At 45.9% G+C, this 17,602-nt stretch overlaps 1 protein-coding gene and 1 long non-coding RNA gene across 4 annotated transcripts in view; one reads left to right on the top strand and one right to left on the bottom strand.

The window, feature by feature from the left end:
• The window catches only part of LOC139050081 (phospholipid-transporting ATPase ABCA3-like), a 98,012-nt gene that overhangs the window by 424 nt on the left and 79,986 nt on the right, over positions 1 to 17,602 (bottom strand). For all 3 annotated transcript variants that reach the window (XM_070526279.1, XM_070526277.1, XM_070526278.1), the window contains exons 25-28: positions 12,438 to 12,645; positions 9,020 to 9,378; positions 5,263 to 5,436; positions 2,679 to 2,901 (exon numbers count right to left, since the gene is read on the bottom strand). In XM_070526279.1, coding sequence (XP_070382380.1) covers positions 2,679 to 2,901; positions 5,263 to 5,436; positions 9,020 to 9,378; positions 12,438 to 12,645 — 964 coding nt within the window. The remainder of the gene's footprint in view (positions 1 to 2,678; positions 2,902 to 5,262; positions 5,437 to 9,019; positions 9,379 to 12,437; positions 12,646 to 17,602) is intronic.
• The window catches only part of LOC139050086 (uncharacterized), a 174,409-nt gene that overhangs the window by 144,243 nt on the left and 12,564 nt on the right, over positions 1 to 17,602 (top strand). The window contains exon 2 of the long non-coding RNA XR_011508780.1: positions 10,833 to 11,002. This is a non-coding gene — a long non-coding RNA (uncharacterized lncRNA). The remainder of the gene's footprint in view (positions 1 to 10,832; positions 11,003 to 17,602) is intronic.

Here is a 17,602-nt window from a genome sequence, read left to right as displayed (position 1 = left end):
TATTCAAAATTTTTATTTTCATTCGTTGGCAAAGCGGCTGTGGTAGCTATTTTCGTAGCTTAGTGGCTTCGACGTTCCGCTGCAAAGCTAAAGTTCATGGGTTGGAAGCCTACCGCGGCCGCTGCATTTCGGTTGAGGCGAAATGGAAAAAAATTAAACGCTCGCGTACGTATATCTAGACGCTCCTTAAACAACCCCGTTTGGTCAAAAATTAATCCGCAATTACCACCACTACGACGTGCCTCAAATCCGATCGTGGTGTTGGCTCGTAAAACACCATAATTTATTGTTTCTGCTTAATTATTTGACATTACTGCGTTGCTTATACTAGTTGAGAAAGACGCAAAGCCAACCTCTCTTGAACATAGCGGCGCAAGCTCAGCGCCAGAAAGTGTAGTGGCCCCTCGGAATTTCGCCGAAGTCAACCTTCATTGCAACTTTAGTGTTAAGTTAACACTAAAGTTACCTAAAGACACTAAAGTTAACACTAAAGTTAACACTAAGTTACACTTTAAGTTACGCACTTTAATGTATTCTTGTCGCATATGAGGTAGTTTGGTGCAAGAAAAGTTTTGATTCCATTGCAACGAAACGACTATTTTTTTTTTTTGTTACCAATTAGAATAACCATTCCTGGGTTTTTGCCAGTTTAACCATATTCTGTCGGTTTATCAATTAACCAACTTTCCACGGGTTCATTTCAAGAAATGAGCACCAGTGTACTCTCGATCGGGTCTTTCGTGGTGTAAAATTCTGCCCGTAAGCGCTTGTAATCATTTGCGAAATTTGACGTCAACGAGTGTATGTAGACTCTATAGGATCGTCTAATTTTGCGCGTAGAGAAGAACCATTAGTGAAGAAAGTTATCAATCCGAAAAAAAAACGCTGCGAATAGTTTAAGTTCTCCGCTTTTATATATTTCACGAAGGTATGGGTGCTCAAGATACACAAATCGACGAGCTACAATCGTCGTTTCGAAAACGCAGTCGCCAAATCTGTCCTCGCTGAGATGCGCCCTGTGTAATTGTGGGGCTCTATCGGTTTGAACCAGCGTAGACGAGCTTTGCGATGAAGCGACACGTTTGCAGATCCCACGCAGTGTGGGAGTCCACGTTAGGGCGAATCATCTGCCCGCACTACACACGTGGATCGATGTTTGTTAAAGAAATAAGTAGGTGCTAAGTATTGTGGCATTTGCATAAGATAGGCGAGAACGGCAGGGGTTTATATAGTCGACAGTGCGTTTGCTTAAGTGACCATACTTGACGTACGCTACGCGCTTGGTGCATTGAAAGCGACGAACCAAAAGTGGACGCACCGTCAACGCTCCGCTCAATCCGCTCGGTGGTGGAGAAGGGGCGGAATTCTTTGTTCTGCTGCTGGCACGAGCGCAATGCACCCGTAACACTGCATACAAGCACACTAGCGTTCTTACTGCGCGGCTGTGTGTATGCACTGGTCTGAGCGGAGCGGACAGCAAAGGTCAGGGCAACGTCATCTGATATCTCACTGGGCGACTCAATGAGTAGCACTCCGCCTCGGTAGCATCAGCGTGTATATATATATATATATATATATATATATATTTATATATATATATATATATATATATATATGTTGACACGTGTAGTTATCTTTATCGGGCGACCACGTTTCGCCACTTAACAACTGTAATCGCACAGCGAGGGACGCGCCTTAATGTATCCGGTGTTTCTGGAAAGTTATCGATGCTTCTACCCGGCTGTCTGTTGTCGCCGAACCTTGTGTTATCTGATTTCATCGCGTAACGCGAATGGTGTAGAACTTCGTGGAAGGCACGCGGGTCCGAACGATTAGTCTGGAACATTCGACGACTGCTCTATAAAAGCCGACGCGCTTGACCCGCTGATCAGATTTTCGACGATCGCCGACTGTGTTCGCCGCTTTCGTTGTGCTATAAGTGTAGCCTGTTTTGTGGGCACAGGTTCGCCCAATAAAAGTTAGTTTTGTATTCCACCGTACTGCTTCTTTCTTCGCCGTCACTACCACGTGACAATATATTAAGTTTGCCTGTCTGAACGGGCTATAAGGGGGATCGCGCATACATGGCCGCTTTCCCACCAACACAGTCGGTCCTTTTTTTGTTTTGTTTTGTTTTGTCTCACGGCGCCGGCTGCCGGTTTGACCTCCGCACCAGCACGCCATTTGCCGCTTTTCCAATTCTCCCAAAAACGGCACGCTATAAGCTGCGTCGCAAGCGCTTTGTCGGACGTTTGTACACAGCATGTCGGCTGAATTGTCGCAAGCGAATTCGTCCCTGTAGTTCCCTGTTATTCGCCTAATTGCTTAAAGCGTCATGTATTTTGCGGCCACCTCGACTTTAGCGTGTTGCTACGTTGTTCGTACATAACGCCATAAATACTGCCTTACGAATAATGCCTTATAGGTAAGTTATTTGTAGCAAGAACAGCAAGAACATTTTAAAAGTGCATCAGATGTTCTACACAGCATTTCAATAATGCCAAGGCTTGTATACTCGGCGAATCGGCTTTTATGTTGTTTTCTTTACAAAAGAAAACTATTTCTCTAATTCTTTCGTTCTTTCTTTTTTTTTGGGGGGGGGGGGAGGTGAGGGGTGCACAGGAGGCAACCTTACTGTATATGTTAATGTTTATGCAGTGCGAGGGGCCAAGTCGCACCTTGTAGTTGTGGCAGAAGGTGCACTGGTGGAACTCGTCCTGCATCAGGTCGATGAGGCAGCGCTGGAAGTAGTAGTCGAAGCGCTTCTCCTGCGGCAGCCGCAGCGTGACCATGTAGCTGCGCCCGTACTTCTGGTTCATCTGGATCGCGTCGCCCAGCGCCTCGATCTTGCCGGCCTCCATGACGGCCACCCGGTCGCACAGGACCTCGCAGTGCGACATGCTGCGTGCAAAACACCTGTGGCTTGGCGATCACCTGGTCTTTGCACACGAGTTCATTAAGACACGCCTAACATTGGCCGCATTCAAAAGCAGATTGAAAAAAAAATCACATCTGAACGACTCAATGTTCCGCGTCGCGAATCATCTCGTCTGGTTGTGCGTGACATTTCCTTGTAATACTGATGTTTTTGCATATTGGGGGGGGGGGGGGGGGTACATACTTTAGCTTGACGTAGTAGTTCTGCGGAAACCCGCAAGGAGGAGAGAAGTAATGAATAAAGGGAAAATCAGTAGCAATTGCAACTGATTTTCTCTTTGTTCATTACTTCTCTCCTCCTTGCGGGTTTCCGCAGAACTACTACGTCAAACGCTTGCCTTTGCTTCGTGTTGTCGACAAATTTCGACTTCGCCCTGCCATCTGCTGGCCGCCTGGTTAGCTCAGATGGTAGAGTGCCTTCCCCGGAAAGGCGGTGGTCCCGGGTCCAGGGCAAATTTTTCTTCAACTATGAGACTTTTCTTTCGAGGAACCCGTACGGGTTTCCTTTGTAGCAATTGCCACGAACGGGTCAATGTCTGATTTTCTCTTTATTCGTATTTTAGATTTTTTGGTGTAACGTGTACATTAGTTACTTCTCTGTTGCAATATTCTGGTCCGTATTTCCAACGCCGTTGCCTGGTGAACGAATGCGTGCATAGTCTTCTTCTTTTTCAAATCTTTTTTGTTTTTTTTTGTAAATGTCATTTTTCTCGATGCTTGCGCATTTCTTATGAAAGTGTTTGAATCCATGTTTGCTCCAGTATATTTTTTTCTCTTATTGATCGTTTCCATTAGGCATTTTCGCCTACTTCTCTTATTAGACTCGCTTGCCCTGTAATTAACTAATGCCGTACCGATAGGAGCTCGCGCTGACGTGTTGTTTTATTTTGGGATCTCCTCCTTCCGTAGCACTTGTTTACCGAGACGCGTATCACATCAAGACAGGCATCTTCACGCTGCGACAACAAACTTCAACTACGCAAAACCAGCGAGTGTGCCAGCAAAAATAAACATCCATTATCAAAAGTATGCAGGCAGATGTCCTCATGGCCGCCCTGCAAACGCCGGGCGGCCATGCGATCACAGCAATCTTTTGTCATGAAACGTAACTCGGCTACCTAAAGATAGCGCACCCACAACCATTATTGTCATAATTTTACAGCCGCCGGCTTTTCGTATTCTCGGCAGAATTGCCCCGTAATAAAACACGTTCCCAAACGCTTTCTTTTTTTTCATTACGCCACCGGTGAGAACGAATATATAATGGAGCGCTTATGCCCGCTGTAGCCACTAACTTGGCTTTTTTCTGCTTCCTGCGTCTATTTTGGTGACATCGTGTATTTAAGTAGCGTAAAACAAACACCGAAGGAAAAGCAGCTCGCAGATTAGAACCTGAGTTTAACGCTCGACTAGCGATTCGCCTACAAAACATTCGCTTTATACCCTGTGTCTCCAACCTTCGCTGTCCGGTTTTCTGCCTCCCAGATATTTATTTATTAAATGTACTGCGGTCTTTGAAAATCAAGCAGGTGAGAAAAAATATTGTTTACAATTTAGCACCTCCTAATTGCAAATAGAAAAAAAAAGCAACAAACACTACTGCAGTGATAAAACATGACTGATGGCAAGCAACAACGTAACATGATGCAGCACTTCCCACTGTTGTGGGTTACTGAAGACAAGGGTTATACGCAGAGATCAGAACACTTGGTAATGTTACGCTAGGACCAAGCGCGTAATCGTTTTTGAAGCAAATCTATCTATCTATCTATCTATCTATCTATCTATCTATCTATCTATCTATCTATCTATCTATCTATCTATCTATCTATCTATCTATCTATCTATCTATCTATCTATCTATCTATCTATCTATCTATCTATCTATCTATCTATCTATCTATCTATCTATCTATCTATCTATCTATCTATCTATCTATCTATCTATCTATCTATCTATCTATCTATCTATCTATCTATCTATCTATCTATCTATCTATCTATCTATCTATCTATCTATCTATCTATCTATCTATCTATCTATCTATCTATCTATCTATCTATCTATCTATCTATCTATCTATCTATCTATCTATCTATCTATCTATCTATCTATCTATCTATCTATCTATCTATCTATCTATCTATCTATCTATCTATCTATCTATCTATCTATCTAGTTCGCTCGCTCGTTCATTCGGGCTATTCGCTTGCATTGACAATCATCGTCAATGGTTTCTGGACAACTTTCACTCTCCGCCCCTCAGGCAACTGGGTGGCTCCAAATGGTCCTTACGGGAAGGGCAGCAAACGGCAAACACTCACCGGTGCGAGGTCATGATGATGGACACGGCCTGGCTGCTCTTGAGCAGCTGCACCATGCGGATGATCTCGTTGCGGTACAGCGGCTCCACGTCCGAGTAAGGCTCGTCCACCAGCAACACGGGAGGGACGCCGATGGCTGCTGCCGCAAGCAGCAGCATCTTCATCTCGGCGTGACTGCGTAAATACGTTTGCGGTTGCGCTTTCGTTTTTCAGCGAATGAGTAAACTGATTGCATTCGCGACCTCACCGAAACCATGTGGTTAGGAACTATATCAATGTGTTAGCACTTTTTTTGAATACTTCACGCAATTTCCGGAGGCTATCTGTGTTTGTATCTAACCATTTTCCGCCTCCTGGGTCGCTGGGAGTAGTCAGTGGTCGAATGGGTACCGCATCGGGTCACTGTGCTGAGGCAACAGGGCTTGAAACCAACCCTTGGATCAACTTGGCTCACTGAGTATATGGCAATGCGTACATACGTACCGCTCTTTAACGAACCTCTCTCACGCCTGAATGGACCATCGTAGACGGGGGACTGGGCGGGTGCCGCGGTTCGAAGAAACTATAGGACGCCGGCTTGAAGTACTGCGTATGTGCCGCTCGGTCTGTGTTGGCCTTCAGTGAACATCTTTGATGCCAACATTGGGTAACTAGGCAAGTCGTACCACTGGGGATCTGCCGCTCTACAATGACGAAACCTATCACTTAAGTTTATCCGATACTGAACGGAATCGAATCCACGTCACAAAGATTCCTCGAGGACCGCAACCCGACGCATTAACAGGGTGCGCCACAACTGCACTGCGCATGCGTCGCTCTACCATGAACCTTTCGCCAGCTTGGGTCACTGAGTATCTGCAAGCCAAGAAACGATTCTCAGCGTTCGTAGACGTTGGCGCGCCAAGCTTGCCGTCTCGGAGGTCACGCGCGCGCTTCTCGGAAGTGCCACCAGATGGCGCAGCGTGTCCAGAAAGAAGCGCGCGAGAGAGAAACCAGGTTGCCTCGTGACGCGTGTCTCAGCGTTCGCACGCACCGGCGCGCCGTGGATTTCGGAGGCCAAGCGAAGGCTTCGCGGCGCCACCGCCAGATGGCGCCGAGTGTGCTCACAGGGAGGCGCGAAAGAGAAGTTCCGCTGCTGTACACGCCTCCTACATAACTCGTTTCGACGGTGGCAATACGTTGCGTCGCTATATTTATTCAATGCTAACGCATTACCGTCGACAGTCATCGTAAGATGGGTTCCGTCGCAGTTTTCTTGCTTCTTAACTTACCCCACCGCCCCGCCCCAAGTTAGATGTCCAGTTGCTGAAACCCTGGCACTAGTGACAACATTTGTTCGACTAAGTGTCAACCAATTCCTTTTAGTGCACCTAAGTTTCTGCAAAAAAAACAAGGAAAGGACCTGCGTGAAACAAGCGCACGGACACGGGCACCAAGCGCAAACTACCAACTATTTATTTCTTTATTTTTAGAAACCTGAGAATATAGTCGACCACTGCTGCTAATTTGACCGCGGTTAATTCTACTTTTTTTTTACATAATTCGAATGCACTGAGAAGTGTCGGAGACTTGACCATACATTGCCATGGAAAGTAAACCTGTTTGGTTCGAACGCGGAACAATACCACTTCGGTAAATTCGGCACCCACCGACTCCTGTTGAATCCCTCATGCCTGCAACGGTTAAACAAGGTTAAACACGCAAGAAATTCAGCATACTTCTGTGACGAGAGTGACGCTGAGGTCCCCCCGCTGTGCGGCTATAGTGTTAAGACTTGGTTCAACGCTGCGAAACTTTTGCGTTCAACGCTGAGGTAGCGCTTAAACATGCCGCCGCTCTTCGCGGCCTTCTGGTTCAGCCGCGCTTCAATAGCAAGAAGCAAAAAAACATTACATACTACTTCAAGTGGTAATGAAGACTTCAATTCGTTCACTTAGCCAGCGTTTGTTATTTCTACCTCTCGGGTAATTCAAACAAATCTTGATGCCCCACAAGTGTCGAACGGGAGTCGATCGACTGCGTATATGCGGGGTGCTTATTTTTTAGCTCCACCAAATTTGAAAAATTTGCTTGTGGGAAATAGCACAATTCTAACCCTTGATCTAAGTTATTCAATGCGGCGGCCATTACTTCTGTGAGAAATCAAAATATGTAATTGAATAATTAACGTAACTACACCAACCGACATTTTAGTTCGTTGCTTTACGGTGCATATTTCAATATACAAATTGTAGCCGGTGAGTTCAAGACGCGTATTCACTTGAAACGGATGAGGACTACTCAAGTTTACATACATAAATTTTCAATGTGTCCGGCAAAATACATTGCCGTTGCAGTTATTTTTGTGCTTCAATGCATGGAACGGCGTGTTCTTAAGAGGAAGAGCAATGCATTTCTGCCGCAAGTTTGACGCCGCATGTCTAGAAACCACTGCCGTCCGAAGAACTCGTTTCAAGTGGATATGCCTTGCCAACACAGCAGCTGAACTTCCTACATTGAAATATGCGCCGTCAAGTAATTAACTAAAAACTTAGTGTAATTATGTTAATTATTCAATTAGGCATTTTTATTTTTCGTGGAAGTAACGGCCGTCTCGTCAAGCTCATCAGGTAATTTAGATCAAGGGTTAGAACTGTACTAACTGCCACAGGTAATTTTTAAATATGTTGCGCTACCAAAAACACCTTATATGTGGCCACATCGCATGTGCAATGACGCGTTCGCGAATCTATATTCCGATGTCATCAATTACCACCGATTAAGATAATCTCTGTTCTGTCCAGATCTACCTGTATAAAGTAGGTGAGCTGATACAGGTGCTATGACGGGACAGCTTTCACGATGTAAGCATCGTTTTTTTCTTTACTTGCTAGTGGATTACGCACCGTTATCTGATGTCGAAAAAATAATCCACACTTGCATCTAGTGCAACGCGCATGTAACATTGTCACATATAACGTTCTCAAGCTTCTGAAGAACTGAAGAACAGAATTTATAGTTAGCGCTTGGTATCGTGCGTCCGTGTACTTCCTTTCGTCTTTTACTTTCGTCGGTCTTGAGCACAAATTTATGCATGTTTCGAGGAACTTGGGGAACTTGGTGGGGTTTGCTAAACATTGTTTCTTGGGCGCAAGAAGAGACGAATAGAATACATACATACATACATACATACATACATACATACATACATACATACATACATACATACATACATACATACATACATACATACACACACACATACATACATACATACATACATACATACATACATACATACATACATACATACATACATACATACATACATACATACATACATACATACATACATACATACATACATACCATACATACCATACATACCATACATGCATGCATGCATGCATGCATACATACATACATACATACATACATACATACATACATACATACATACATACATACATACATACATACATACATACATACATACATACATACATACATACATGCATACATACTTGTGTGTGGGGGGAGGGGGGTGCGCGCGTGTCCGTCCCTTCGTATGCCGCTTATTGCGCTCAAAAAACGGCGTTTAGGTACGTTTGACAATCTAAGCCCACTGCCAAATTTTCCTTCTCCCACGTTGCTTTTCACGGGATTCCGTTTTTCCCAAAAAGCTATAGCCCCTCGCGTTTCCGTCTCGTTTTCCTTTAGAAAACGCTTAGAAGTTCGACCGCGTGGCCCGGCGTGAAACGCCGCCGTCGTCGATCACCTGCACTTAGTGATCATCTGGTCCTCCCGCAGCCTCCCGGTGAGCGCCAGGATGCCGAGCAGCGCCTGGCGCCTCCAGACGACGCCTCGCAGCCTGGCCACAATGTCTAGCAGCTCGCCCACGGTGAGGCCCGGAAGGCTCTCCTGGGAGACGCCGTCCGGCGCGTAGCCGATGCCCTGCTGCCAGGCGCGCAGGTCGCCGCCGAGCGATAGCGCGGCGGTGTACGCGCCGCCCCCCGTGGGGACCTGGAGGCCGACCAGGATCTCCAGGAGCGCGCTCTTGCCGGAGCCGTTGACGCCGATGAGGCCGAAGCACTCGCCGCGGTTCAGGAGGATGCTCACGCCGTTCACGACTTCCACCTGCCGCCAGAGGGCGCGAGTGAGGCGACGTCAGTCGTGAAACAGACGCACAAACAGGCATCAATCATCAAAGCATAGTTTTATTCCGAGAGCTATTATATATGGACAGGCCAAGCGCGTTTCCGCCGCCGTCGTCGCCGTGAGGTTTCGTACAAAGTCCAGGTGCGATATCATCGTGTCCTCGCACCGTGTGCTGCGGGCGCGAGTGAAAGCATGTGAGGGTGAGGCGAGGATGGTGGCTCGATCTCGCTCGCGCAAGGAAGGAAGGCGGGTGGCGCTTTACGCGCCGTCTTCCATCGTGCGTAATGTACCGGGGGAGGGGGAGAGGCGTTTCACTCTGGCGGCGCTCAGTGTAGCATGGCCGCGCATGCCTATCTTGAGAGCGACCTGCGATGGGTACAGAGTCTAGCTGCGCCGACGGCTGATAGCTTCGTGTGCGTCCTGTTCTCGCCGCTTAGTTCGCGTTGAAGCGAGAGGGCGCACGAAGGTCATTCCGCTCGCTACTGCTGCCGCTCTTACACCAGCGTTTTGACAGCGAGTGTCCGAGCTCATCGAGTGAGATGCGTTTATGTTTGTCTGTGTGTTCGTGACACCATGCTAGTTAATTTAGTTAGTGAGCGAATATTTACAATTTTATACGGCCGATAAACCTACTATCCTTACTTCGTATGGCTGTCTGATAAGCTGCTATCGAAATCGACGCTTCTTGGCCGTTCGAGTGAAACTGCGACATTTTTTTTTTTCACCACAGAAGACCTCGTAGGTATCGTCGCATGGGGCTTCCAACGGGGTCTCTGGCGTGATGCGCAGCAACAGTATGGGGACCTGTTCAAATGATTGAGCCAAAATCAAAACGCTCCTAAGCAAGTATGGTGTTATGAGAGAAACCATAGTGGGCGACTCTGGATTAACTTTCACTATTGCGGGTTCATTATCGCGAACTCATATCTGAGTACACAAAGGTTTCGCGTTTCGTACTCATCAAAGTGCGGCCACCGTGGCCGGGAACGGAACGTGCGACGTCGTGCTCGGCAGCAGAATGACATAGCCACCACGGGAATGATGGGTGGTATACCTGGATTCGGGCCTAATATTCATGTTTGCGGTTTCGTGCGTTCTTGTGACGCCATCTACCGAGCTTCACATTACTAAACTTCCAAACACACGAAGGCAATAACTCTCTGCGCGCATGCATCATGATTGCGAATGGCTGTATTTGTACCGCAATACTTCGTTTAAAATAATAGTGCCACGCGCCATCATCATTCATTATTTGCATGTTTGGGCCATTTTTGTATCATCAATGCATGCGTCCGTTTCGGGCAGGTGGCGGGAAAAAAAAAGAGATGACGTGGACGTTGTTAGGTTTAAGCTCTGGGAACATCAGCTGTAGAATACCGTTCGCTGAAAAGTGGACCTTCCTGGCTCTTCCCTCTCTGAACGTACTGGTGCAGGTTCTGGGTAGGCCTACACCCTCTGAACTCTAGGGGCACGAAGCTGTAGAGGCCACCAGCTACGTCAAAACACCTCATTTCACCCGGGGAAGCCGTCGCCTACACACTGGAGCCACCCGAGTTTGATGCGCTGGCAAGCCCGTCGAGAACCACGTCGACGGCCATGGCAGGTTAGGCACGGGAGGCACAAACTCCAACCCTGTTCCATGGATTGTCCTCGCGCAGAGCGTGTACACCGCGATCTTTTTTCACAGCGGCGCGTTCGGAGAGGTTGTGGATTATTTTTCGAGCCATTTCGAAAGGGTAGGGCGAAAGAGATGGTGCAGCATCTTGAAAAAGAAGCGTGAGAGCGTATGGCCACACACACGCCGAATACATGACGAGTTTCGACGACGAGAGTACGGAGGGTCGTTACATTGCTTCATTGTTAGTCGCATTTACATTCTTCGTGAGATGCGGATTTTTTTTTTCAGTACTCGCGGACAACCTTCCGCGGCAATGAAGAGGATTGATTATGTACAGTTACTGTTACTGCGCCAAGTACGTCAGCAGCATTTGACCGCGCTTTCGGCTTCTTGGAATAGATGCTGGGGGAATCGGCGAACTTTCCACGTGTGGCTGTTTTGTATTCAGTGAAAACGGCATGAAAAATGGGGCAAATTTAGCGCTCTGTGGTCTGTCTTGCGTTGGATTGCATACGGCAGGCATTGCCAAATCCTGACTGGGAGCTTACCACTGTCGCTGAAAAGAAAAGTGTACAGTAATTGCATTCTACCGGTGCTAACATATCGGGCAGAAACTTGGAGGTTAACAGAGAAGCTCGAGAAGAAGCTAAGAACCGCGCAAAGAGCTATGGAACGAGAAAATTTAGGCGTAGCCTTAAGAGACAGGAAGTGAGCGGTGTGGATCTGAGAGCAAACGGGGATATACCCGACATTTTAGTTTGCGTTAAGAGAAAAAAATGGAGGTGAGCAGGCCATGTAATGCGTGGGGTAGATAACCGGTGGACCATTATAGTTAAAGATTGGGTGCCAAGGGAAGGAAAGTGCAGTCGATGACGAACTAGTTGGGATGATGAAATCAGTAAACTTGGCGTCGCAAGTTGAAATCAGCTACCGCTAAACAGGAGTAACTGAATATCACTGTGAGAGGCCTTCGTCCTGGGGGCAGTGGACAATAAAATAAGGATGATGAGGATCAAGCGATGTCTGCTCTGGACCACCGTGACTCACACTTCACTCCTCGAAGAGGCAAGGACGGCCGTCTGAGTGCGCTCCTCAACAGCACTTAGCAACGTGGTGAGCGCGGTTTTCCATCGACGATCCGGGACCTCAAAGAGGCGGGACGTAACGCCGACCCATCTCTCTCTCATTTAGCGCTAAATCACCAGTAATAAATTTGTTGTTGTTGTTGTTGTTGTTGTTGCGGTTGTTGTTGTTGCGGTTGTTGTTGTTGCGGTTGTTGTTGTTGTTGTTCCGTGCTTTCTTTTCTCTCTCTTTTTTTTCTTCTTTTCGCACACGACATGTGGCCTTGAAAAAAAAGAAAAAAAAAAGAGAAAGGTCTGCATCGAGGCATTCGCGAGGAGAGGGCGCGCTTCTCGTATACCTGCTCGACGAACCCGACGGCCTTCTGGATGTTGCGCACCGACATGGCGACGTCCTTGAACGCCCTGGTGCGACACACCTGGTTCACCAGGTTCACCTCGCGCTCGACTTCGGGGTCCATGGAAACGGCCACGAGCCGGGGTCCGCGCGGCTGCTGCTCGGACACCTCGTCGGCGTCGTCGGGACCGTAGAGGCGACGCGCCACGTACCTGCATGCGCGCACGTGTTATGGCCACCGCGGTATTTGAAAAAAAAAGAAATAAAAAGCAAACGGCGTCGCGGTAACGTTTGCGGGACGATGTCGCTTTATTACAGCGAGGATGTTACAAAGGTGGTCGGTGACAGCTTTGCATCTTGGTTCGGGCGTTAGCAAACGTCTCGAGCAAGGAGGAAGGAACACGAATGTATCAGCCTGGACGTGGTGGAGAGCGTGCGAAACGCTGGCGCAAGAAAAAAGATGCATCTTCTCCAATTATTCCACGCCCAATTCCAAGCTTCTCTGCCGCAGTTTATTTGCTGTTAATGGCAGTTCCGCAATGGTTATCGTGCGTCGATTAAAGGCCGGCGTGCGACGGCGTGGTCGATATCATATGTAAATTATTTATTTATTTATTTATTTATTTATTTATTTATTTATTTATTTATTTATTTATTTATTACTACTTGAAATTGTAAACCATAATGTGACTACATAAACTAGTGAATAGTCACTATTCGTAAATGCGAACATTTTTCGAATACTGTTCGAATATTTCGGAACGTCAACTGCGCCCAAATAAACATAAAATTGAAGCAAAAGTGCAGTAAATTTTCACCCTCGCGGGCATAGTATGGACGTAAAACATGAGAACTTGCGTAGTGAAGCAGGCCACGTCACTAAGGTACCCACACTCTACAGGCTGTACAGCGATCATTCGCACTCTCTGAAGAGTCTTGTGCATGCAGAGAAACTACTTGTTTGCTTCTAATGATCAATTTGTGATTTAAATAAATAACGCCTTATAACGTACTATGTTATGACAGAAACTTGCTAACTTTAAGAATACTGAAACGTGAAGATTGTTTTAGGTTAATTGTGATGACGGCTCATTGCCATTCGTAAACTATGCGAAAAGTATTCGATATGCGATTCGGTTCCGTTCGCACCTGGAGCAATTCGATTCGTATTCGATCTAATAGTATCACTGTTATTATGCCCTTACTCTCCGCTCCACCTGACTCCGTGGAAGAAGGCAAATATGCATTCCTAACGTTTTGAAGCTATTGGATGAGAAGCAGTTTTGCGCACTTGTGGAGATGTGGAATAAATACTTAGTCGTTTTGAACCATAGCTCGTCAAGAAATCTTATTCTTCGATACGTGAGACCTAAGTACCAAGAAAAGCGGGAGTGGCTGGTTCAGTTTCAGTCTGTATAGGTATAGCGAGCTTGTGGTGATGTAGATGGAGAAGTTTTAAAGCAACGCGATTTAAAGGAAGTGTTGTGTGACGGGACAATGTTACGATTTAATGGTGCTTAGTGGTGCAAGTTTTCTGGAAATATCGAAGGCGTTAAAAAAAAGGAAAAAAAAACTGGTTTTGTCCCGGAAATTTTAGTAACTCGAAAAATATCCCAACCTTTCTTAACATGAGGGGGTAAAAAATAACGGCAGACGGGGTTGCATGAAAAGACGTTGTTTTTAAGACGTGTGGAATCATGCGGACGTTTTATAGCAAGTAGCCCCCTTCCCCCCCCCCCCCCCCCTCATTTTTAATTGGCTCGGAGATTCACGATTCCCTTCGGAGTTGTCGTCTACCGACCTTGAAAGGCAAAGAAAGCTGGCGTAGTGTCTGCACACTTCCGAAAATTTAGTTGTATTTCTTTCTTCAGATTTTCAGAGTACTTGCCACGTGGTAATTTACATATTACGGGGCTCCCCGCGGTAAAAAAGAACGAGTTCGAACGTGTGGATGTTTAACACGCCCGACACGATGGAAGAAAAGCCATGATTATACAGATACTCTTCAGCGACCAGCTTAAAACCGGCTTACGACGATAAGTGATTTTTTCATTGTATATTTTTTTTAATGCTGGTGAATAATTAAAGAAAGGAAGAACAAATATGTCTTTCTAAATTTCTTGCCGAGACGTCAGTGGCACCACGTAAGTGTAACGAGAGGAAAAAATATAGATATTTTTCGTGCATTTGATCAGTTTTAGCACCAGATAAGTTCTCGTACTTTTTCTAGGCTGAGCCTTTGGTTCATTCACAACGCAGTGTGCATTATCTTAATAAAAATAGTTTATTGTAGACCCACGCAAATGCTGTTTAAGTGTGCATTATCTTAATAAAAATAGTTTATTGTAGACCCACGCAAATGCTGTTTAAGTGGTTTGTGTATCGACGAGCCAGTGTATGGGGGCTTCATGAAAGCCTCCCGAGTCAGATTTCATTTGTGCGTCTTTCCTGCCTTGCCAAGCACTCTGCTTACGGAAAAATTGAACGCTTCGTCACATGTGAAGCGTGGCGTAATAATACCGCTTAATATCACCTTTTTTAGTGCACCTAAAATTGCCGTCCTGACATCAAATCTGGTTAATGAAACTATTTGTCAGAAGCAACACCTTCACAATCTTGCTCTGGAAGTGCTTCCTCTGGAGTTGTGTAGTCAGCCAACATAGGACTTCCGTCTAGACTGACAAGCAATGGAAAGAAGGAACTTCTGTTCAGGCTTTTTTCTTTACAGTGGAGCTGTCTATGGCTAGGATCCCGGGATTTATTCGCGGCGTAACGTCGATGCAGAACTACCATCATCAATGGCTCATACCCCCAAATGCAACCAATGGTGGCTCATATCCCCGTAAGGCAGAGGCTACAATACAAGCATACACTCAGCAAAGTGAAGTGAACAGTGCATAGATTCATTGGAATCATGCATGGAACGCACAGAACAGCTTACGTTTCAATAACGAACAATCTCAAAACAAGCATACGAACCACATAATTGAGGATAAGGCATTTATGCACCTACATGCAATGTGAAGCACGTTTCCCGCATATATGTTTCCCGGTACAGATCGCTGCTGCGCAAGCTGCCACGGCGACGGCAGCTTGATACGTGGGGAGTGACGTAACAGCCTGCCTGTCAACTTATGTAAATGTTGTTTCCAGCGCCTACATGCAATGCGAAGCCACGTAGCGCTAACCACGTATTCCAGGTTCAGATTACTGTTCCGCAAGCTGCCATCAAGTGCGTGCGTTGACGAGTGTGTCCATGCGTGCAATGAGCAGGGTCACGATGTTCCGAGGTCTACGGATGGTACGATGCTTTCCCATTACCACACGTAAGCAGTCTTGAGTGTCCCTGCCTAATTCTTTAACGCGATAGCGTTAAGCGCCTTGTGTCACATGCAGAAAATCCAGTGTTGGCGTCCGGTGTGTGCGTCTAGCGCCGGCGTGCCCGTGAGCGAAAATTTCCCTGTGCATTTATGTATATGTAATCGCCACGCCTTCCTATATGACATGCGGTATACACAGGTTATATCGCCACACTATTCTACCACTAGAATTGCTCATACCTTGTGTTATCACATTCTTGACGCAGTTATATTCCTCGCAATTTCGAGAGCGGCAGCTCACAGAAGGATGTCGGGAAACAAAACACCGACAGCGCGTGCCTTTCGTGTTAAACCTTCTCAGACTTAGATATTAGAAGTGCGAAAGGTTACCGGAAAGCTGAAAATCACGTAATTTTTTTTGGCGCGGCTTCTCGCCATCTCTGGGATCGACCCACGGGAGAGGCCGCGTTTCTACCAGAAAGCTCGCCTTCGTGCATAGCCTTGGTCTTAAAGGCGAAGCTTAAGGGCGTATGGTAGGGTGCATGAACTATCTTGGTTTCAGCTTTATATCTCAGCAACTGTTCTAAATATTAGCGTGAAATTCTGCACGCTCAATAGCAATAGCGTTGGCCTTAATTGGTGAAATTTTTTACTTCAGGCCTTTTTTATTTTTTGTGTAGTTCAGAACCAAACTTTAAGCTATGATGGAAAATAAAATGTACCTTTTCTCAGAAACAAAAAAACAGCATGACCGTGAAATTTCGCACAATAATTCTGTATAATAGTGGTTTTAACTGGAACCTTTAAAAAAAGCTTTGCTACATTTACGTCACAAGAAATAGATATTGCCGTCACACGTCTCGTACTGTGGAGGGTCTTTCTAATAATCTTTTCTTTTTCTTAGTTATAACTGAGTCATTTTTTTCACACATTTAGGTTCAGATTACTTGCAAGGGATGTGAGTATATTCTGGGAAAATTTCAGCTTAATGGGCCGAGTAGTTTTCCAGAAAAGGTACATCAAGTTCCAAAAATTTTGTAAAAAGTGATCTTGAGAAAAACGCATTTTTATGTTTGCACCTTCACTACAACCGTTCAACATGCACCAGCAGAGTACAGAAATTTTCTGGCTTTTTTGGTGTCTTCCCCAAAGCCTTTCTTCATGTTTACGTAAACGTAAACATGAAGTAAACATAATTAAGTAAACACTGAAAAAACGACGGAAAACAACATGTAAAAAAACCCTCGCGTCTGTCACGTTTAAATACCAGGCGGCGCGCTTTTTGGCGCCATTTTTAAATGGCTTAGAGCGCTCCTACGCGCTCGCCGCTGCACTGTTTTGCTCCTCACAGTGTGTATTATTTTTTATTGATGAAATCAAAAAATCAGTTTTTTGGTCGATTTGCCCTACTATACCCCCTTAAGCGTCCTCGAACATTTATTTTTTTTTTCAGATAACTTCGGCCTCAGCCGCCAAAGACATGTAAGTGATCACATTACACGAGACGTTCACTTTGTAGTTCAACAGGCTAGTAAGTACCGTCTTTATCAGGACACACTTCGAAAAGCGCCTTTTATATTACGTACAAATGGTTGGCAACGACAGTGCTTAATGCACTTCGCATTCTTGGGGTGAGATAATGACGCTAAAAGAGCGCGCCACCATGCTCTGTAACTTGTTGATTTTCGAGGGCTGGTTTCGGGTATGCTTGTTAGCCCGGAAGAAATATGTTAAGGCCAAGTTATTCCGCAGACTGCAAAATTTGCAACGAATATTCTTAGTTAAAAGACCGGTGCTATTCGTGTGTGTCTATGCAATGCTGCTTGCACTCCGCGCTGCGCGGGAAGGT

Source organism: Dermacentor albipictus, chromosome 9 (genome assembly GCF_038994185.2).
Source record: "Dermacentor albipictus isolate Rhodes 1998 colony chromosome 9, USDA_Dalb.pri_finalv2, whole genome shotgun sequence".
Taxonomy (NCBI): domain Eukaryota; kingdom Metazoa; phylum Arthropoda; class Arachnida; order Ixodida; family Ixodidae; genus Dermacentor; species Dermacentor albipictus.
Note: the sequence above shows the minus strand (reverse complement) of the source record. Positions and strands in the feature narration are given on the sequence as shown.